The 22,157-nt window shown below is 48.5% G+C and overlaps 9 protein-coding genes across 9 annotated transcripts; 5 read left to right on the plus strand and 4 right to left on the minus strand.

Moving 5' to 3' along the window:
* Nucleotides 1-320: 320 nt before the first annotated feature.
* On the plus strand, nt 321-4,769 carry N7525_010549 (uncharacterized protein; the record flags this gene model as incomplete). The annotated part of the gene is made up of 7 exons (XM_061215133.1): nt 321-401; nt 499-687; nt 782-3,061; nt 3,109-3,552; nt 3,604-3,850; nt 3,906-4,156; nt 4,206-4,769. The coding sequence occupies 7 exons, from the start codon at nt 321-323 to the stop codon at nt 4,767-4,769; spliced, it is 4,056 nt and encodes a 1,351-aa protein (XP_061067645.1).
* A 1,042-nt stretch (nt 4,770-5,811) lies between these two features.
* N7525_010550 (uncharacterized protein) lies at nt 5,812-7,252 on the plus strand (the record flags this gene model as incomplete). The annotated part of the gene is made up of 2 exons (XM_061215134.1): nt 5,812-5,920; nt 5,991-7,252. 2 exons carry the CDS (start codon nt 5,812-5,814, stop codon nt 7,250-7,252), a joined length of 1,371 nt encoding a protein of 456 aa, XP_061067646.1.
* A 459-nt stretch (nt 7,253-7,711) lies between these two features.
* On the minus strand, nt 7,712-8,485 carry N7525_010551 (putative allergen; the record flags this gene model as incomplete). The annotated part of the gene is made up of 1 exon (XM_002561461.1): nt 7,712-8,485. The coding sequence occupies one exon, from the start codon at nt 8,483-8,485 to the stop codon at nt 7,712-7,714; it is 774 nt and encodes a 257-aa protein (XP_002561507.1).
* Nucleotides 8,486-11,438: 2,953 nt separating this feature from the next.
* N7525_010552 (uncharacterized protein) lies at nt 11,439-11,762 on the plus strand (the record flags this gene model as incomplete). The annotated part of the gene is made up of 1 exon (XM_061215135.1): nt 11,439-11,762. The coding sequence occupies one exon, from the start codon at nt 11,439-11,441 to the stop codon at nt 11,760-11,762; it is 324 nt and encodes a 107-aa protein (XP_061067647.1).
* Nucleotides 11,763-12,897: 1,135 nt separating this feature from the next.
* N7525_010553 (uncharacterized protein) lies at nt 12,898-14,517 on the plus strand (the record flags this gene model as incomplete). Its single annotated transcript, XM_002561458.2, has 8 exons — nt 12,898-13,059; nt 13,116-13,270; nt 13,336-13,529; nt 13,581-13,688; nt 13,741-13,950; nt 14,010-14,106; nt 14,172-14,251; nt 14,300-14,517. 8 exons carry the CDS (start codon nt 12,898-12,900, stop codon nt 14,515-14,517), a joined length of 1,224 nt encoding a protein of 407 aa, XP_002561504.1.
* A 370-nt stretch (nt 14,518-14,887) lies between these two features.
* On the minus strand, nt 14,888-15,778 carry N7525_010554 (uncharacterized protein; the record flags this gene model as incomplete). Its single annotated transcript, XM_002561457.2, has 2 exons — nt 14,888-15,345; nt 15,421-15,778. 2 exons carry the CDS (start codon nt 15,776-15,778, stop codon nt 14,888-14,890), a joined length of 816 nt encoding a protein of 271 aa, XP_002561503.2.
* Nucleotides 15,779-17,353: 1,575 nt separating this feature from the next.
* N7525_010555 (uncharacterized protein) lies at nt 17,354-18,521 on the minus strand (the record flags this gene model as incomplete). Its single annotated transcript, XM_002561456.2, has 4 exons — nt 17,354-17,529; nt 17,586-17,662; nt 17,715-18,328; nt 18,384-18,521. The coding sequence occupies 4 exons, from the start codon at nt 18,519-18,521 to the stop codon at nt 17,354-17,356; spliced, it is 1,005 nt and encodes a 334-aa protein (XP_002561502.2).
* Nucleotides 18,522-19,736: 1,215 nt separating this feature from the next.
* On the minus strand, nt 19,737-20,087 carry N7525_010556 (uncharacterized protein; the record flags this gene model as incomplete). The annotated part of the gene is made up of 1 exon (XM_061215136.1): nt 19,737-20,087. The coding sequence occupies one exon, from the start codon at nt 20,085-20,087 to the stop codon at nt 19,737-19,739; it is 351 nt and encodes a 116-aa protein (XP_061067648.1).
* Nucleotides 20,088-21,031: 944 nt separating this feature from the next.
* N7525_010557 (uncharacterized protein) lies at nt 21,032-21,591 on the plus strand (the record flags this gene model as incomplete). Its single annotated transcript, XM_061215137.1, has 2 exons — nt 21,032-21,067; nt 21,160-21,591. The coding sequence occupies 2 exons, from the start codon at nt 21,032-21,034 to the stop codon at nt 21,589-21,591; spliced, it is 468 nt and encodes a 155-aa protein (XP_061067649.1).
* Between the last annotated feature and the right edge of the window lie 566 nt (nt 21,592-22,157).

Here is a 22,157-nt window from a genome sequence, read left to right on the forward strand (position 1 = left end):
TACAGATTTATCATCGTAGGAAACCGTAAGAAATAATAAATCTAGATTCACATGTTTATATCCATACCTAGCTGCTTTGTGTTCAAGTCGAGGGTCATGGGTCACGTCTGGCCACCGAGTGGAGAGCGGCAGCGTAATCGACCAGCTCTCTTCCGCCTTGTCCCCCTGCGTGCATTCAGACAACTCCCCAAACACCCATCTCCTACTTTCCGTTTCCCTTGTGACTCTGGTTACTCCCAGACATAATAGTATTTGATCTGGCAATGTTGTAACGTGTTTTCAAGCGCAACGAGTGTCCGACTCCAGAACCAACCGCCTCTATGCGAGCGGTACTGCCGGGGAGACCCCCAGCGAAGCTCCAGTCGTTCAGCACGGCGCTGTGGGATGGTCTTCGTGTTGTTGTAAGTACTCTCAAATGTTGCCGGGTTTATTATCCAGCTCTGCGGCTCATTTAAAGCCCCCTGTTGCTGACCCTTACCCCCGCGCGTTCCCCAATAGGCATACATATCCGGCCACGCGCTGGTTATCCTCGGCGGTCCGCAAACGCTCCTCCAAACGATTTACGTCGACGATACAGATGCCCTTGAGGCCGTAGCATTTCACGAGACGTCCGGCAAGATTGCAGTTTGTGGTGGCCCTGATGTATTCGTGTACCAGCCATACGGCATCCAGGGCGAAACTCTCAAGGTGCGCATACAACCCCACACTACTCGGAGCTTGGTCCAGCAAGATGTTCCCATAATAGCAATAACAATGGATGTTGATACCTGGCTTTGTTTAGTGGTCGCTCCTTTATACATTCCGCGCCCCCGATGATGACGAACCGATCTATACACTATCGTGGGGTTCCTCGAACGAGCTCCTGGTGGGCAACTCCCGCCTTGCCCTTTGGTTTATGAACGACGAACCGCGCCTCGTATGGAAAAGAAAGCTTGCGACACCCGTGAAGTTCGCGCAATTTTCTCCCGATTCATCCTTGATTGTTACGGTAGGGTATTACGACCGCTTGGTCAAGGTATGGAGACGACTTGCCTTCGGCGCAGACGAGGTTCGGTTCGAGAACTCGTATCTGCCTCATCCGAATGTCGTCACCGGGATACACTGGCGTTTACCTCGGCACCCCGAGCAATCTATGGACAATGTTTTGTACACATTTTGTGCCGACAATAAGATTCGAGTGTGGGCAGTGACGGACATCCATGCGCTTTCTGCCCTACAGTTCTGGGCAGAGATTGACATGGATGAGTCGGTACAACCTAGGCACACGTCGGATGAGGACCAAGGACCGCAACGACGATATGGGTTTATTTTGGATGGCCGTGACTTCTGTGTTGCGACTGAGCGTGCTATTCAGAGGACCACAGGAAACAAGGAGAATCATGCGTTAGAACATATCATCGAGGTTGCGAGCAAGGCCCCAGAGATCTGCGTTGTCATTGATGGCCAGGGCCATATGTCTGCTTGGGCTTTGGAAGATATTGGTTCTAAAGCAAAGACCAAATTGAGCGTCTTCAATATCCTCCACGTCGAAGGCTTGGACTTGGGATTTGCATTGGATCAGTCACCACAAGAAGACTATGCTCAAATTCGTGCATTCCAGAGTACAACATCGGATGACAAGCTCAGCGTTCTGGTTCATCACTTCGATGGTCGGATCGAGTGGTATGATTCTCATGTGGATGTCCTGTTTGATCCTGCGCCCCGCACGAAGCGAGTCACTCAGACAGCTTCTTGGTCTGGTCATACTGCTCCCGTGAAAAAGATTGTCCGGAATGCTATTGGAGATATACTGGTTTCACGTACCAATGAAAACAAAGCCACTGTATGGACACAGCGGCGTCGGGACGGAGGGACGATCCTAGCACACAAGAGTGTCCTCCTCTCAGATGAGCATATTCATCGAACATGTGTGCTGGAGAACAGGAATCTTCTCGTCAATCTCCACCACAATGGTGTCTCCCTATGGGACTTCAGCTCAAACCACGCTAAGAAAGTGGCTTCTTTGCAATTCACACTGCCCGGAAAGCCACTATGTGTGCTGCCAATTCCCAGCACCCAAGCGACCCCAGGCGTTTCCTATGTAGCAACTATATGGGCAAACATGCACGGAATTGCCTGGGAAATACGAGGGCCAAGTCGGGAAGGCCATCAAGGGATGTTTGTAAATGACCATGCCTATGAATTACGAGAATTTTGCACCTTTGACATGGGGCTGAAGGAGGATATTGCATATATCCTTCCCGTGGATCCAGCAGGTCCCAAAACAAAAATATCCGGGTTCTTCGATTCGTTCTCTGCCGACATTGCTCTCTCCTACACTCACAGTGGAGTTCTGCGGACATGGACAGCCACAGTTGACCCATCGAATTTGAAGGTCGATTGGCTACTCCAGTCGACTGTTGATACAGGCATCACCAACCCGTCTATGGCTAGTGGGAGCTCTATTCGCAAGGCAGCTCTGGTTGACGAGGACCGGACTCGCCTGACAATCTGGGATACCAACAATGCCCAGCTGGAGTTCGAGGAACATTTTGCTTCACATGACATTATCCGGGATTTGGACTGGACGTCAACACCAGACAAACAGTCCATCTTAGCTGTGGGATTCCCACATAAAGTTGTTCTCTTATCTCAGCTACGCTATGACTATCTAGATTCCCGACCCTCGTGGACACAAGTCCGGGAGATCTGGATCCGAGATCTCACGCCTCACCCTATAGGAGACTCTTGCTGGCTGAGTAACGGCCATTTGGTCATCGGGGCCGGCAACCAGCTGTTTGTCTATGACAAGGATATTGATGTTGGGGACCGTCTAGTGTCTGAGCTTCGGATGCCGTCTCGAGGGCTGTCGTTTGTCGATCTTTTCGATGTTGTCAGCCGGCTGAATGGTCCGTTGCCTGTGTTCCATCCACAGTACTTGGCACAGTGCATTCTGGCTGGGAAGACTAGCTTGGTACACTCGATTCTCTTGAACCTACATCGCAAGCTGAAGTTCTACACGGAGGGCGATGAGCTAGATGGCTTCCTAGAGATGCCGGTAGAATATTTCTACGAGCAAGATGTAAGTGTGCCCTCCTCATTTCTCTTCCCAATACTAACAATAATTAGGGTTCCCAACAAGCGATCTCCAAGGAAATGCGCTCTTCCTACGTCGATTCCACTGATGAGGAATTGTTATCTGCCATAGATGAAAACGCAGCGGCGGCCCTCAATGAGAGCTTAGCACGGATCGCCTTGCCGCAGCTGTCTAGTCACGAGCAATTCCGCTTAGCAGATACCATTGAATGTGTTGCCATGGTTGAGAAGCACCGGCGCTCAATGGACGATAATGCAGCGCGCTATCTCTTATTTTTCCGACAGCATATGCTGCGTCGGACCCAAGGAGTCGCCAACAAAGACACTGTTTCATGGAGAGAGATTGTTTGGGCTTATCATAGCAGCAGCCAAGATATTCTCACAGACCTTGTCTCCCGGCAATTCAATGGGAAATTGACTTGGAAGGCTGCTCGTGAAAGCGGTCTCTTTATGTGGCTATCGGATTCCATAGCTGTGGTGCGTGTCTGTCATATCATCTCCTTGGTCACAAACTAACCGGTTGATTAGAAAGCACAACTCGAAATCCTCGCCCGATGTGAATACACCAAGACGGAAGAGAAAAACCCCATCGACTGTACTTTGTATTACCTCGCCCTCGGAAAGAAGAACGTCCTTCAGGGCCTCTGGCGTATTGCACACTGGAACCGCGAACAAGCGGCAACCCAACGTTTGTTGGCAAATGACTTCAAGGAACCGCGATGGAGGACATCTGCTCTCAAGAATGCCTATGCATTGCTTGGGAAGCGACGATTTGGTAATTCGAACCTCGTATTGTCCATGACTGAGCACTGCCAGCTAACATCGAACAGAATATGCAGCATCTTTCTTCCTCCTGGCCGATCATCTACGTGATGCTGCAAATGTCATCATAAACCAGATGGGTGATCTCCAGCTAGCGATCGCAATTACGCGAGCCTCAGAAGGGGACAACGGACCGGTTCTTCGCGAGATACTGGAAGAAAGGGTGTTGCCCGAGGCCGCTTCTGAGGGCAATCGCTGGATGGCCTCCTGGGCTTTCTGGATGCTTGGACGACGGGATATGGCAGTGCGGGCACTGATTGTGAGTACTTTGCTTCTATAGCCGCCAGAACCCAACTAATCTGATCTAGTCGCCGGTCGAGACCCTCCTGTCACCGACGACGACGCCAGCCACCCCGGGCAGCCCGGGCCGAGTAACCCTTCAGTCCAAGTCATATCTTTCCAACGATCCTGCCTTGGTAGTCTTATACCATCAACTTCGCGAAAAGACACTCCAAACCCTCAAAGGCGCCTCCAAAGTGCGACCCAGAGAAGAATGGGAATTCGTTATCCGCAATGCCCGACTCTACGACCGTATGGGCTGCGATTTTCTCGCTCTGGATCTGGTACGCCACTGGGAGTTCCTGGGCGGACTGCCTACCCAGGATGCGTTGAAGCCTGATACCTCCTTGGAGATGGGTGAGAACGGAGTCGATTACCGGAAAATGCTGCGTCGGCGAAGCAGCCTTGTAGTTGCGGATATGCCGGTGCGCCGAGCAGATATCTTGCAGGAATCCGCCGTTTCTGAAATCACACCCGGGGAGACACTGAAGAAAGAAGAAGAACAGAAGCCGAAGCCGAAGCCGAAACCGAAGCCACCTACGATGTTTCACGAGCCGGATGCCAATTCGTTGCTGGACAGCTTTGGATTCTAGGTTAGGAGACTTGTTTGGGTTGACACTGGACTATTTCCGGGATATACATACATGCAGTTAATATCGAGTGGAAACCTGGGATCTGGGGCACATATAATTTAGCGTCCTTTCATGTTCACACAGTTAACTACATAGGTAATAGTTGATCCTCTGGGGTGTAGTTTATCACACCGATTCACGTGACTCGTGTCCATGAAAGGAACCTTGGAAGGTCCAAGGTCTTAGCTGAAGTTCACAACATACATATGCCAACTTTATACAATTTCTCTTTATTCTAATAATAGCTAGTACTAAGTAGGTATTGGCTAGAGTGGCTTATTTTGTGCCACAACATATGTTTGTAAGAGTACCACTAATCAGTCTAACAGACATGTCATATTTACTATGATTCGACCTATCCAAGATTTCGTATGGAGTACGGAGTACCTTGCACCTTACAACGCCTGTGTGCTCATCCTACCCCTTACACAATGATTTCATGACAAGGAAGATGTCACATACTCCGCAGAAGCGGTCAAGATGCATGGAGACGAATACAGTTTTGAAGATGCAGGAAAATTTTGCAGAAGATCCCGGCTGACAATTGTGCTGAACCCCATTGAGCTCACTGGTTGCACTACAGCCCGTAGCGCGCTTTAGCTACCCCAGTGGCCCCAGATGGCTGCAGATGGCTGCAGATGGGCTCCAGATGGGGTGTCAGATGGCCTAAGGGATTGCCTATCCCAGTGCGATCGGCGGCACCAATCCGCGCTATTACATCGCCATCGCGCCGATCCTTCAGCTCGGCCACAACTGATGAACGATGGAGTCTTAGGCCGAGCGCGACATCCCTCTTGCACCAATGGCATAGGTCCACTCGATCTGCCGATCGGGAAACAATTCAGACTCGCATGCAGACTAAAACCCAGAGATGATGCTTTAAAGAGTTCCCCTGCCCACTGAGAGGTTGAGGCTCTTCCCCTCTCTCTGACTTTCGATATTTGTTTTTTGTATACTAGTGATATCCCTCATCGTTCTTTTCTTTTTTTTTTTTTCAGCAAGAATGCCTACCAAGATCCCAGGACCGCCCGGAATTCCCCTCTTGGGCAACGTTTTCGACATCAACCCCAACGAGACATGGAACTCGCTCAACAAGTTGGCCAAGCAATTTGGTATGACAGCAGCCCGTCTACGGACCACGGCAACACCCAGCCCTAACGAGCGATCACTAATTTTTTTAAGGCTCCATTTTCAAAATTAATGCTCTCGGCCATGAGATCGTCTTCATCGGCAGTGTCGCTTTGTTAGAAGAGATTTGCGACGAGACCCGATTCCGCAAGTGTGTTACAGGACCAGTAGTCGAAATCCGATATGCCGTGAACGACAGTCTGTTCACAGCATACGACTACGAGAAGAGCTGGGGTATCGCCCACCGGATCATGATGCCTCATCTTACACAATCTGCGACCGACAACCTCTTCGGCGACATGGCGGAGGTCATCCCTGACTTGACCAAAAAATGGAGTGCGGGAACCAAGACACGGACTCTGCTCACCAACGACCTGGACCGTCTCCTTCTTGCATCCTGCATGCAATGTTTCTTCAACCAGCGCGTGCACGTACTCGAAGGCGCCGAGCCACCTATGATCAGTGCCATGGCCGGCGCCACCATGGAGGCGATGAAGCGACCCACCCGCCCCAGGTTCCTAACCCGGCTTTTGTACCAGCGCCGATTCGAGAAAGACACGAAGACCATGCGCGATTTCGCTGCGCAGGTAATCAAGACCCGGAAGGAGCAGCCAGAGACTGACCGCAAGGATATCTTGCATGCGATGATAAACGGTGCCGACCCAGAGAGCGGCGAGAAGCTCTCCGAGTCGCAGATTATCGATGAGATCATCTCGATCTTCATCGGGGCTGCCACAGCACCCAACCTCATCTCCTACGCCCTGTACTACCTGATGGAGAACCCGAGCGAGATCAAAAAGGCCCAGGAGGAGATCGACCGCGTGGTCGGCGACGGCAAGATCGACCTGGAGCATCTGCAGAGCCTCAACTATGTCGAGGCCATCCTGCGCGAGTCGATCCGTCTTTGTGCTACCGCGCCCGGCTTCAACATCGAGCCCATTCCCTCCGACAACAAGAGCCCTGTCCTTCTTGCCGGTGGCGAGTACCAAATTGCTCACAACCAGCCCATGATCGCTGTCTTGAGTCAAGTCAACCGCGATCCGGCTGTCTTCGAGGACCCGGAAGCCTTCAAGCCCGAGCGTGTTCTCGGTGAGAAGTGGGATCAGCTCCCTGCTGCCGCGAAGAAGGGATTCGGTAACGGCAAGCGTGAGTGCATCGGCAAGCTCTGGGCTTGGCGGTGGTCGTTCTTTACTCTTGCCAGCATTATTAAGGAGACCACCTTTGAGCTGGCGGACCCTAACTACAAGCTTGAGTCGAACGGTGCATTCAGTATCAAGCCGCTTGAGTTCTACGGTCTTGTTAGCCCAAGGAAGTAATCTTGCAATTAATTTTTGGGATTGGGCCAACGGATATGAAGGCAAGATATACTCCCGGCGTTATTATGAATTGTCCTCAGAATGGAACGAGCTTAACTCTATTTTTGTTCTTATTTCTATCTTTAATTTGAATGGTTCCTGAAGATGGGCTCATTACGTGGCGACTACGTAGTAGGCGATTGCGTATGTTGACGCCACGCGGACATTTGAAACTTCCCAAAGTAACAACCCAAGTAAAGATAGAACACTATAATAGTTTTACGATGGAAAAGGAAGTTGTTTGAAAGAATGTGTTATATTGTATATATAAACCGAAAAAAAAAGGACCAGCCTAAAAGTCTCTATATTGACAAAGAAGCAGATACCATTCCAGCTGGGTATAGATCATCCTCCGAAACAGAATGATCCAAAAGTCTATCTTCAAAACCATATAAAATCAAATCTCAAAGAAAACAAATTTTATCCGCTGTAATCAATGGTAACAGCCAGACGAACAGGACCAGATCCCAAGTTAGCACCAATACCACCGATAGCAGTCTCAGCGGCGGTGTAAGCGTTATCGACCACAGCAGCGTCCTTGGTGACAGAGGAGCAAACAGAGCCAAGGGCATCACAGATCTTCATACCATCGATGGACATGCCAGCGTTCTGCGCAGCGATAACGGAGACGTCAAAGCCAGACCAGCCACTGTTGGTGGTGGAACCGAAGTCGAACTCGCCCCAGGTGGAAGCGTAGCCACCCATGCTATCAGTGGGGATAGTGGATCCGGCTCCCTTAGCGGCGGCAAAGCCACCATTCGTATCCTCGTCAAAGGCGACGTACTTGGTCTCACCGGGGGCAAGAGTGAAAGTGTTACAGGCGTTGCCGTACCAGCCTGTCATCTTGCCATCCGGACCGTACTTGTTGAAGATGGCGATAGTCCAGGAATCGGTGGGCGAGCCAGAGAACTGCGCCACGTACTTGTAGTTGCTGGCGGACGAGGCATCAATAGAGATGATGTTGCTGCCGTAGGGATTGCCGACGTTGCCGGCGTATGTTTCGCCTGAGCCGGATGAGCTGGTGGAGCTGCCGAATCCAGCAGTAGAGTATGAGCCGCTGGAGGGTGTGGAGGTCCAGCTACCGCCGCTGGCGGACGAGGTTCCTGTGGCCTGGCGGCGCTCGAGGGTTGTGGGTCTGGCCAGGGTGCTGGTGGTGAGGGCTGCGAGCAGCATGAGAGACTTGGCGAATAGCATTTTGGTGGAGTGTGTTGGGTGTTGAGTCACAAAGGAAGGTAGAGATCGACGAAGATATGAAGGAGTGTTATATATGTCTTAGTTGGATTCAAAAGACAGTGTTGTAAATGAATGAACGGTGGTACCAAAAAGGAGTGTGGTTGTTTGAAGGAAGAGGACAGAGAGGAGGGACAAGAGTAGGTATATATACCCTCGAAATCGACAGAATCTTCTTCTTCCGCCACGCTTGCCTCGTAAGTCCAGAGCAAAAGATGAACCGAAAGTTCCGGGTACCTGGCTCCATTCCAGCGAACCGCTGGGGGCGCGCACCTGGGCATACGTAAAACCGTTGAAAGGACTCGTATGCCATGGGTTCCACAAAGGTCGAGGCCGTGGGTATGACATGTAGTCCCCATTGGAGGTGGAATGGGGTTGGATTCGGTCGATGGGTCAAACAGTATCTAGAATCCATACATAGGTATAGTCTGATTGGGTACATTTGTGTACATTTAAGCCACCAGTACCTAAATCTAGAGCTCTAGATGGCCAAGGACATTCCTCATTGGTGAAATCATTGTCAATATCCATGGATACAGGACCCATAGATCCATGGATGGACCCGGAGCAAGCTCGGAATAAAAGCAGGTAGGGGAGACACTTTCCAAGGTTACGTATACTCCGCGTTCTTAATTAGGAGATCCATCAATACCCAGGTACGTAGGAACCTACCTAGGTTGGTATTTCAGAATGCAGAGGAACAACCAGAGATGGGGACTGTCCAGAGTACACAAAGTAGGAATGCGACTGCAGAATGATCCATTCGCCAAGGAGGCCTGCGTGTAGGAACTAACAGGTTTGCAAATCGCATTGTCTGGGTCCAACTCCAAAAAGGATGCCCTATTGTGGGCCCAACAGGGATCGGATCGTTTTAGCCCAGGGCTGAAGGCAACGGAACTGTCAGGAACTCAGATCCGGCATTATTGTAACTGTGGCCGCTGCATTGCCAAGATGAATTGTCGAAATGCATTGTAGCGACATGACCTTTAGCACTTCACCGCTTCATGTTAAGAGAATATTAAATCACTCCTCACAGGTCTGCAGTTGATTGTTGATGGAATTTTGAGGAGTCTGTGTGGCCCATGGACGCCGACATTGTGGTCCAGGAGAAAAGTAACACGATTGGCTAAAAAATATTGGAAATTAGACCAATCATAATACAGCTTATGGTCTTGGCAGGGCATGGGTTAAATTGTGGCCAATCACCAGTAACCCCTTTCACAATCCATGGTTTACTGTTTTCCAAGGTTGTTCCTTGAATTTTCTTTGGACAGTGTCCAATTCTTTGGGAAAAAGCCCGCAATCCAGGCTTGGCTCCTGGTTCACATGCAAGCCATCCGCTAAATCCCTTAGAACTCCACCATCTTCCGGCGGCTTAGATTTCCCTGGGTGGACCGTTTGATTCTTTCTGTTATTCCGCAACGCTCCACTGAAGTGCCACGCCCAAGCGTGAAACTAAGAAGACGCGGATTTGGAGTAAATGATGACCCATTTGACGACTAAACCTTGGAAGAGACCTCGGGATCAACGTTGCAATCGCCTAAATGGAAACAAGCCAAATAACGCATCGTTCCACCACTTACACAGATGTGTGCGGAGGCTGGGGCGAAATTGGGTTATCCGCCCTATTCGCCGGACTTAGGTCCAATTGAAGATTTTTTTTTTCGCTGGGCTTAAAAGTTTGGTTAAGCGTAACTGGAGGGATGAAAGAGATTCCGGTCAAGGATTTGATGTATTCATGGAATACTGTATCAAGGTGGCTGGTGGAAAAGAAGAGTGCTAGAGGCCATTTTCGACATGCCGGCCCGAAAATAGAAGTTTGTCACACTTGAATTTTATTCCATCTCGTTCTAGCAGATTTTGTTCCGATGGGGTGCATCTGCAGCAAATATCTACGTCGTTCTCTAAGGACTTGGCAATGTCGGTTATCAGATACCATTGAATACAAACATTGGCACTATTAGTGTGAAAAATGCAGAACCAACGGCATTAAACAACTGTACTCCGTAACTAGCTTGTCCCGAAATTGAGTCCCTAGAAATCGTGAAGTCTCATGAACGCGGGGAAACAGGACTATAGTAGCTATATTTTCTACTAACTGGAGCCCTATTAGGATTGTAGATTCATGAAATTTGGTATTCTAGTTATCATTTAACCTTGGAAATTTTGTCCGCCTGAACTGATAGCCCGGCATCACTGTAAAACGAAAATAAGGTTAGACGCTACGCAGAACAAGACCTCTATCTGATGATCCTTGTGAGACTTGGCCAAATTTGTGGGTTTCTGAGACAAAAGACAAGTCTAGACTTGTAGATGGTCTGGAAGAGTCTACAACATAGAAGTTGGCTGGGCTCTGTCATTCTCAGTGAAAACTTAGATTTCCGAAGACGCTTTGTTACTTTCAAAAATGCAATACCTATTGCAATCACAATGGTGAGGTTTGGATACTGCGGCTTTCTCTTGTTCCTGGCGCCTCTAGCAATAACGATCACAAAGGCTTTCCCTCCAGAGTGATGATGCATTGCATCTGTTGGAGATCACGTGACTCCGCTTGCTCCTGCACACATTAGCTATAGCTCACCTGTAGATAGTTTCTTCCTTCCCCACGCAACTATCACACCTTCCAGAGACATCTACATTTCATGGTAGATCATCTCTATCACCATCTACTGAAAATATCTATTTATATATATACCCAACAGATCGCCTACGAAGATGAATTCGGGAAACTCGATCATCCCGCAGCAGGAGTAACAAGGAACCAATACCTTTGTCCCGATCAATCTATCGAATCTTAGGGTATACAGCTGCCGAGCCTGTCGTTGAGGTGAATCATACCTCTGTTCTTGCTTTATCCTCACTCTGTCCGATTCAAAAAAAAAAAAAAAAAGAGCTTAATGAAGACCTCGAACAGGCTATGCGCCGTGCAGGCGCAGCACCAATTTTGCAGAGCGAGCCAGAACCGCTTGTTCAAAATGAGCCAGAACGGGCTGAAAGCCCGGTTCATGGGATGAGTGAGGAGCTCGCGCAACAACAGGCAGAGAAGCCTTCTGCTACTCCCCCTCCACAACAGCACTATCTGGCTACACCTTCGCCGACACCGAGTGGTATCCCTTTGCCGGAGAGTCCTCCGCGAAGCTCTCGTTTGGCCGAGCCCCCTCAGAGCGGCTCGCCGACCAACACTCCGCTGGGAGCGCTCCGCACGTCCCTACCACGCCGGAACAAAGACCCTTCGCTGTGATGATTGCAAAGAAGCCACAAAGTCATGAATCGCGTCCAATCCACGCGAACGCTGGTTTACGAGCAAAAAGAAATCAGCCCGCTAGAAAGGATGCAGAGAGCATCAAACCCGCTTGAAGAGATGCAGCAAGTATCGGACAGAGTTGTTGGAGATGTCACGTGACATCCCATCTCCCCAGGACTTCCCTCTCTCTTCTTCCTTTTCCCTCTCCAGAGTCCATTCATCATTTCCCTCTGTGCTTCATATTTCCCTGCGTAGCTTCTTTCCGCCATCAAGAGTGAGGATAAAGCAAAAACAGAGGTATGATTTTGTTGGAAGTCACGTGACTTCCCTTGCTCCTGCACACTTAGCTAGCTCAGGTCCAGATAGTTTCTTCTCTTCTCCACGCATTTATCACATTTTCCAGAGATATCTACCATTCCTGTAGACCATCTCTATCAGATTTACCTCAACGACAGGCTCGGCAGCCGTTCTGCAGCCGTATACCCCAAGATTTGATAGATTGATCGGGACAAAGGTATTGGTTCCTTACTGATGAAACTCCTGCTGCGGGATGATCCAGTTTCCCGGATTCATCTTCGTGGGCGATCTGTTGAGTATATATAGCCAAAGGTCTTTGGGTAGAGCCGAATCTTCAAGAAGTGCTCTTGCTCTGGTAACGATTATCACGTGAGGACATTATCGTGGGTTGTTTCCACGTGATTTCCTAACGTTAAGGACCAATCATATTGTAGCAATGGCTGCGGGCCACTAGCATTTTATTCGCGAATCTCTAATACTCATCTGATAACTACGTAGTTGTTCTTACTTGATGATCCAACAGATCTGTAATAGTCAGAGCACTAGGTACAGAATTCCTCACTAAACTGCAAATTAATCCCATGTTTTAGCAAAAAGCCAAGTTCACCGGTGCTCCGGCACTGACGTCAAAAAGCGGCATAGATTCGGCACAACTCCGATAATTGAGAGATGCCATAGCTTTGACTGAAATTCCGCAGAAATTCCGGAGAAATTCTGTCTATCATCCCCAGAAAAAGAAAACAGGAGGGGTCTATCTCCACTTCTCCAATCCCCTGAGATAAACCCCCAATCTTTCCTCGAGGATTGTTCCACGTACTTGGAGTGCTGCATCAAAATGACTCCTCAACTTTCCTCAGTAGCTACGCTACTGCTCCTTGGGTCCTTCCTAGCACCAGTCAGCTCGAGCGAAATTCCTCCTCAAGCACAATTGATTGACCAAAGAGCCTTCAATGTCCTACCCGCGACTCAGCCCCCGGCCGAGTTCAATGCGAAGAGTGTATGTGATTCCTCGTTTGCGGTTTCCAGCGGCGTCTCTTACTGACATATGCATAGCCATTTGTCCCTCCAGGTTCGACAGGAGACAGTCTCTCCCAGAAGCCTTTCCATGTGTACGACAAGGAATTTCTGAAGATCATCGGAGAAACTCCAACTCTGACCCGGATCGCCCACTCCCCAAAGGACCCCCTATACCACGAGGCGGTTGTTTGGTAGGTACCCAGCACGCAAATCAAGTATGAGCCAAGAATAGCGAGAATCTGACTTTAGTTTCCAGGTCCAAGGGAACGGATGAGGTCTTTTTCGTCCAAAATGCAGGCGCTAAGAACGCCAGCACCGGTCTTGAGAAGTCGGCTATTATTCAGAAGATTTCTCTTGCGGAAGCAGCTGCTGTCTCCGACAAGTCAGATGCCGTGGGCCTTGTTAATGTAGCCGTCGTTGATTCATCGCCACAGGTTATCAATCCCAATGGTAGGCAATCAGCTCTTTTTTAGGGGTCACGGACGACTGACTGTGCTCCAGGGGCCACTAATTACCGGGGACAGATCCTATATGCTGGTGAGGGTCAAGGTGACAATGTACCTCCTGCTTTGTGGGTTATGAACCCAAAGGAGCCATTCAACACCACAGGTCAGTACACACTAGCCCTTTGAATTTCGGGGGCTGACAAGATGGTCTACAGTTATCCTCAACAACTACTTCGGCCGACAGTTCAACTCCTTGAACGATGTAGCCATCCACCCGAAAAACAAAGATATCTACTTCACAGACACCATCTATGGTTATGTACAGGACTTCCGCCCTGCGCCCGGTCTGCAGGATCAAGTCTACCGGTTCAACCCCGTGACAGGTGCCGTGACAGTTGTCGCAGATGGGTTTGATCATCCCAATGGTAGGAGATCAATAATGTGTACAGTCTCAAAAAGGAAAGTGCGACTAACATTGCCACAGGCTTGACCTTCTCTCCGGATGGCAAGCACGCATATGTCGCCGATACCGGCATTGATAGCGGCTTCTTCGGCCTTAACTTTACCCGCCCTGCCTCTGTGTATGTGCTGTCGTTTCTAATGTTCCCTTCGTCGCTTGAAGCTGATTATCGACTGCGTTTTATAGCTACCGATTTGATGTGAAAGACGATGGTACACTCGAGAACCGCAAGACCTTTGCCTTTGTTCACTCTGGTGCACCTGATGGTTAGTCAAACAAGCTGCAATTCATGGTTGAGGCTAATGTCTTAAAAGGGATCCACTGCGACTCAAAGGGTAATGTATACGCTGGCTGTGGTGATGGTGTCCATGTCTGGAACCGATCCGGCAAGCTCATCGGCAAGATCTATGTTCCATCTGGTACGGCGAATTTCAACTTCGCTGGGCAAGGTAAAATGGTAATCTGCGGCGAGACAGATCTTTACTATGCCACGCTAGCCGCGGATGGAAGTTATGTTGACAGCGAGATGTGAGAAGCAACAGGCCGATTTTTTGGTCTATAATTTTGGATCTGGTTGGCATAAAACAATGTCAGGTAATATCGGAGGAGGATCCCCCCTAGATGGGATGTTCCCCCGCAGACTGAGCCTTTTCTTTACTAGTTTGCTAGTTCTTTGTTAGCTCAGGCCTTTATAAAGAGCCCTGCTTTGCTAGTTTGAATACAAGAGTTTCTTCCTCATCCATCTCCCTGGTAGCATGTAGGCTCAAGAAGAAGTGTCGCCTTATTTTGTCTTGCTCTATAGTCGAAAGAGATTGTTGTATTACTTATCTTAACATAAAAGAAGTGAGAGAGTATGGGACTTTCTCTCGGGTATCTGCTCCAACTAGACACTATACACGCCATCACCGATATGTCGTCTGGGATGGTAATTCATGCACCATATTTTCGTCTCGACCAGCAAGCTCTTGCGGCGGTAAGGGCTCCTTAGTGCCAGCAAGTTCTTGCGGTGATTGGGGTTCCTTATTGTAGTACTCGACGATGTTCGATCCGGGGACACTGGATCCAGGGACGCTTGACCCGATCACGCTTGATCCGGGAACACTGGACATTAGAGGACTCGGGTCCGTATGTGTTTCTATGCTCTGCTTTGCCCTGTTGCGGCGACGAAGTAGGAACCAGAGCAGACCAGCCAGGATGGCCAACCCAGCTACTCCGCCAACAACGCCGCCAGCAATGGACCCAGTATTGGATGACGGAGAATAATTCTCAGATGGGCTTTCAGTGGTGGGCCCTGCTGCAGGGTCGGTAATGGCCGTGGTGGAGGATGTTGTTGACGAGGGCATGGATGTTGAGGTAGTGCCTGCAGATAGGGGATTGGAAAGTTAGTTCAAATCCATGACTGTGTAGTAAATGTTCAGGCAAAAGCTTCACATACCATGATACCGAATTTTCAGGAGAGTTAAACTTTTATCCAGGGTGGATGTATCCTCTGTGCAGCCGACAAATCCATTCTCTTTCTGGAAAGCCTGCATGCCAGCAGCGCAGCAAAAATAATCATTGGCCTTGTAGACATTTGCACTGCTGTTTGCGCAATGTGTGTGATCGAGCAATTCGGTGCAGTCTGCGTCCGACGGGCAGCATTTCACATTTTCCTGGCCGGTTGGGCATTTCGTGCCACCAGGACAACAGGCGCGGAAGGATGACCATGTTCCGCCGCAGTCTTGTTCTGTTGCGACACAGGAGCCGTTTCTGCGGACGGAGAGCCCAAATGGGCTACTTAACATATCAGACATTGGATCTGTCACGTGTAACTTTAGAAATTTGACAGGATCAATTAAGACAATTGAAGGAATAGAAAAACCGGAGAGAGTCCAAGGCCCGGAGACAACTGGGGGCTGAACCGCGGGGGCATTTGGTGCTTATATTCAGCTGGTCCAAGGCTGGAGGCCTGCACCAATCCCGTCTGCCATAGACGACGGGAAAAGGGGGGCTGTGTGTCTCTTACTAGCGGATACAAAAGGCGAAGAGTGAGTTGGGGGCCATTTCCAATTGATCTGCATTATTACATGTACAACATAGATACTTACATATGTACCTAGGTAGGGAATACGGAGGGAAACAACGATAGTATCACATACATTCACTTTATAGCTGACGTCGGAATGGGATCTTATGCTAATCTACGCATGACCAGCTACCTAGGCAAGTAAATTGTTTACCGGATCGCAGGCAGTGGGGACTTCATGGTAGTCCTTAATCGGATGTGATCGGCATTATCCGTATCCTGAGACCACCCACTCGTATAAGAAGGGTCCCCGCTAACACGCCACAAGCCCTGGCGACGCCAAGGTCTTGGTGTAGTTTATATTGTAATCTGGTGTGGGGGAAATGGGAGGGAAAGCAAAGAAAGAGAGATTTTCAAAACTTCTTGATCTGGCGGAGGCCAGAGGGGGAGAGAGAGAAATACCAGATCTAAAAACCCTGCGAGGTTTACCCTGCGACCCTGCGAGCATGTCATTCGAGAGAGAAGGTTGGATTCTCTACCTGGGTGAGACTAGCTAATATACTAGCTAGCAAGTAACTAGTTAACTATGTGAGGCCTGACACCTGACAAACCAGGCATCTGCCTGCCTGCCATAACTAACACTTTTTCGTGTACAAGTTACTACTCTGTACTCCGTACAATATAGTATACATGGAGCGTAGAGTCGCCAACCTCCAAGCAACCCATGTAGGTAGTAAACAATAAACAGTAGCGGCCCGACATACATTCCTAGTATATGTCTGAAAGATAATTGTCGGTCACTACAGAGATAAGATGCTGAGGATGAACACAAGTCGAACGACATCACTAGCAGGCAACCGGGCAGTTTACCCTCTCATCTCTGTCCAATATATGTTATACGGGAGCATATTCGAGATTTTCGGAAAGTTCATTCGGTAAATTTGCGGGATCGGCCGAGCTTCTGTCAAACGCTCCAATAAGGTGTGGCTACGGACTGAGCTTACCCGTTAGGGCATAGTGCATGTTCTGTAATTTATAATCTCCGGTAAATCTTTGCAAAAGTACCCTGTACACAGCAAAATTTTCTTAAGAAAATCGATACGTAATATTAGGTGCGGTATCTTTGCACGATATTATATGTGGAGCAACATCTTAATACCATATCGAGAAAGTTGGTGCTTCATTTGGCCTTATGGAATACAGGCTCCACAATCTCCCTTAATACTGCTATGATAACCGGCTGTCGTAAATACATTACACCCTTGAACAACAGGTTTCCCTGTAGACCTACTCCATGAGAAGACCCTAATGTCGTTGCAGAGATTGAAGGTTGCAATGATTCAAAGGTTATGCTGAATAGACATCATGTCTCGATAATGCAGCGATGGCCTTGCGGTGCCATTAAGAAGAAGGATTGCATCTCCATGTCGTTAGCTGTCATGCCTTCTTTCTTAGAAGGTCGAGCATTGGGTAGGGCTCGGAAGAAAAGTGCCGTGGCTAGACGGAGCTCCATTCGAGCTAGGTGTATACCCAAGCAGACTATAAGAATTAGCTCTATTGGTGATTCAACCCGTGGGCAACCTCAAGGGACTTACTCCTTGATCCACCACCAAATGGCAAAGAAGCATCCTTCATTTCTTTTGTGGTATTCTCCCACCTCTCGGGGTTGAAACTATTATCATGTTTAATTCTCCAGTGTCAACACCATCAAGGAGTATACTCACTTATCCGGGTCTGGAAAGATGGCATGGTCTCGATGAAGACTATAGGCCTGGGTTGAAACTGTGGTCCCTCCTGGCACATGATACCCATTGAACCGAGCACCTTCTGGTGGTACTAGTCGAGGTAAGCCGAACGGAACAGCGGTATATAACCTCAAAGTCTCGTTGATAACCTGATTGAGGTATGGTAGGTCTCTGAGGCTTTTGTCCGTGACAGGCTCCGGAATAGTAGCCAATTCGGCAACAAGCTTCTCTCGCACTCGGTTATCCCGACACACAGAATACGTAAGATAGGTCAATGTGACAGCTGTAGTATCACTTCCTGCAACGATATATCCTCGAGCCTCCTGTATAATATCCGAGTACGACATGCCACTCTTTTCATCAAACAGTTTTGTGAACAGGGTTTGCTTTGGGTTGGACGGGTTTTGAGAGATGAGTTTCTTGTAGCGATCAACGGACTGCATGGCATACGTCTGGAGTCTGCCCTCTGCTCTCGCCGTGTCCTTAATAACCGGCAGTGGAACATACCTTGCAATCTTCACTAGAAACGGGTACTTCATTCGATAGGGTTGCAGTGATATCAGTCTTTCCATGTCAAGGCTGTATTGATTTTTCTATAATTGTTATTAGTATAGATAGTCTTTTCTCGAGCTCGTGCCCTCCACACACCTTGCCGATCTCAAGCATTCGAAATGAGTCGCCAAACGTAAGTTCGCCAATGACGTCCGTGGCCATAAACAGCCACCATTTGAACACATCAGTAGTACCATGAGCCATCAGGTCCATTGTGATTTTGTTGACAGCCATACGGACACGATTGGCTATTAGTGGCTCAAGGCGAGCCAACGACGAGTCAGAGATAGGCGCTGCTAAAAGACGCCGCCGGTGGGTATGGAAATGTCTGTCAGTGGTTGAAAACGTGGTGGGCACATTGCCCACGGACAGCTTGCGATAGAAGGCAGTTTTAGCGAAGCGACTATTCGTTTTGTGGATCTCTTTCACGGCGCTTGTGTCGCAGATATCGACTTGATCTGGGCTGATTCGTACAACGGGGCCTATCTCGATATTAGGTGTTTTCTTTTGATGACACTAACTGCCAGCAATATATACCATATTTTTCATGAAGCTGATGAACATACATCGGTGTCCTTCCCTTAAACCAATTGTATGTGTGAATGGCTTCTGTCCATTTCGATATCTCGGGCCCGGGTATATGAGACAGAGGATTTGTGAGTCTACGATAGAAGATGTTCTAAATACCCCACTTCAGTAAGAGAGTAACATCCCAGCACCATATGAGGGGAATTGTTGTACCTACCAGGATGGCAGCGCCAAGAATGCATATTAGCCAGTGGGTAATCGAAAGAGGACCAGGAAATATTTCGGGGGACTCCATTATGTGCTTCGGGGAAGTGGCTTCTGATATGGAATCAGGCAATTATTACCAGACAGCCGATTTATACTAGAGAATTTGTAGTAGCACAATGTGAATGAGGTCAGAGAGTGTCCCAAAATCCTAAAATCTTCAGTCCTACGTAGCACGGCAACACATCGGGGGAGAAACAAACGATCCGATAGGTAGTGACATCCTAGAGCTAAGCAAGCAGCTGTTTTGGGTGGATGGAGAACTACTTTTTCTTTCAAAAAGAATGGCGTTCTGTTGCCGACTTCCGATATTGTACCTACCTAAGTACTTGCCTTGTAACTGCCGGCACTGTGATTATGCTCGAGACATCAGCATTTCCTTCAGAGACTTGACAATGACAGCACGCACTGGAATTCGAAATAATGGACTCATCTGCTTGTTTATGCTGGAGATTCCTGGTGTCCGTCAGGAGCGAGATGGTACGATTTTGAGGCAAACTCTTGACCTCATTGTGAAACTAAGAAGACTAGATATTTTCTTGCTTCTAGTAGTGAGCCGACAAAGAATAATAAGCGGCAATTGGAGTACTGTAAGAAATCCATATATATTCTCTCATTTCCAGCAACATTGATAGGTAACAACCGCAACCCTCCCTGTCACAGTAAACCAATCACAATATCTCCATATAAGTCAGCCTCTAAGTCCAATCTCACTTTGGCATGCAAGTCCAGATGAATCTTGATGTTCAGGCTGCCCTTCTCTTCCTCCTGATTTCCGCTTTGCTCTCGTTGTCTTTTGTCCAGTTCGCGAGCGGCGCCAGGTCCAACCAGGGGACCCGCTTTAGCCATTACCTCGGGATCCACCAGACTCTCAATAGGGTCACCAGGAGATGAACTTTCCGATCCCTCGCGGGTCTTACGCTTTCCTCTGCCAGGGGTAGGCGCGCTACTGCACGGATCGAATCTCGGGTTAGCCTTTCCGACTTGGGAGGAGGGGTCTTGTTGCATATAGAATAGTAATATGAGGGTATAGAATATGAGCTGGGCTTTAATATACCTCAATGCTGGCGTAGGCTCCATCTTCGTGCTCGTAGTCTGTTTGTCTGGGGGAAATCCTGGAAGAAAGTCATTAGGTGTTTTCTGTTAATCATGGATGCTGAAGACAAAACTCACTGACTGGGTTGTAGTAAAAGAATTACCCATACAATTATTATTTTCGCATTAGAATTTCGGAGCAGAAAATTCGCGCGGTATATAAATACGTATGTGGGATGTACCGCTATCTCCCTCCACTACAACATATGATGAATGCGGCGAGTCAATGACAATAACCAGTAGTCCACGAACTAAAATGCTACATTTTAGAAACAATAACAGTCATAATCTTTATTGTAAGTGTTGTGACCACAGATCCATGGTTTCTTCAGCTGTCAGAACCAAAATACCCAATTAGCCGTTTGCGGAAAGATGTTTTCGAGTGACGCATCTACCCTGGTAGGCAGTTAACGACTACCTAGGTAGACATTGGAACAAGAATCGTTGCCACTATCAAACTATAAAATGAACCTTAATGCTTCTTACGTCAATCAAATCGGGGTTTTAGGATCTGTCTCACAACAGGTATGTGGACGACATGGACCCAATTTCATACTAGGCTTTGTATTGAGCCACACAGGTTACATTGCTGGAGACTTATTGGAAAGGTCAGCAATAATTTATGAGTACAACCAATCTCATGCTTAATGCATAATATCCTGCACTACGATGGTATTCGGCATTTTCCTGATGACAGCGATGGTCCCAACCATCATTGGGGTCAACGAGGCTTCCAAGGGCAGGCACCCGGGACCATGAAGAGCGCAGGCGGGAGAGTGCACGGCAACAGCGCTGTCATCTTTTAGTACAATGCATGCCTTTGGATGGATCATCGCAGCAGAGATCGGCAATCCATAATGCGAAAGTATACTTGGGCGCGGATAAAAAGGCATGTCAGTTCCCTTATGACCGATTGACCTGTATTTTCCCCCTTACATATAGGCCACCTCAAATCGAGTCTGGCTTATAATTAACCATAATATAGATCTACATCACCAAATCTGCCAGTCCGCAGCTTGTTCCTCTAAATGGTAGCTTCTACCGACACTCTGACTTTTCCCCTGGTAACACATCGGGGTTTGTCACCATCACAGGCGAAACACCTCCAACTCTCCGCTGGGTTTATCTTGATCCGCAGACTCATGAGCTACGATGGGGAGGGAAACAGGATAGTGAAGGAAACATCTGTGGCCCTTTCGATTGGACACAAGATGAAGAGCGGATCACACTACAGGGTTGGGAAGGCTGGATGGCCGTGCGGCTTCCGGGCGACGAGAAGGTAGCTGAAGAGCTGGGTGTGGAGAATGTCCATGGTCTTTGGAGGCTATTCTTCGACCAGAATGACGATGGGGCCGACTTGCCTGAAGGCGCGGAAGTACTAGAAATCACAGTCAAGCGAACCGTGGCAGAATCCTGAGGATTGTTTGGTTGGCCTGGAACCATGATGCCGAACTATTACATGAGATGGGTGTAATTCAAATTCTACTACACATTACCAGTTGTCTGCCACTTCTAGATCTGAGATGTAATTCGAGTGTACCAAATGAAGCTCATCACTATAGACCGTTTCGTAACCCTGCACCCGTAATCTTTGTTGTGACATGTACTTAACCGTGATGAGCTGGAATTTTGATAATTGGACATTACACGTACGAAGCAACCTTGGAAGGTAATTGTGTCCTCATATGAGTCCATCGGTATGTGTAGAAACCGGAAATGAGGTTATGGCGGAGAGTGGAGCATACCCCATGAAATCAACCTTGGAACACAACCATAATTACTCGTGGCTGGCTGATATTTTGAAGCCAATACAACCTTAGTTACTCGTGGCTGGCTGATGTTTGAAGCCAGTACAACCTTAATTACATACCCATGGCTGGCTGGAATACCTTTCCAAGTATCTACCTAGGTAGGTATACCATGGGTACATGTACCAAGGTAGATGCCGGTAGATCATTTACGGTACCGATTAGATCTCAAGTA

The sequence above is a fragment of the Penicillium rubens genome, assembly GCF_028828025.1.
Source record: "Penicillium rubens strain IBT 27055 chromosome Unknown utg000004l_segment0_segment0, whole genome shotgun sequence".
NCBI lineage: Eukaryota > Fungi > Ascomycota > Eurotiomycetes > Eurotiales > Aspergillaceae > Penicillium > Penicillium rubens.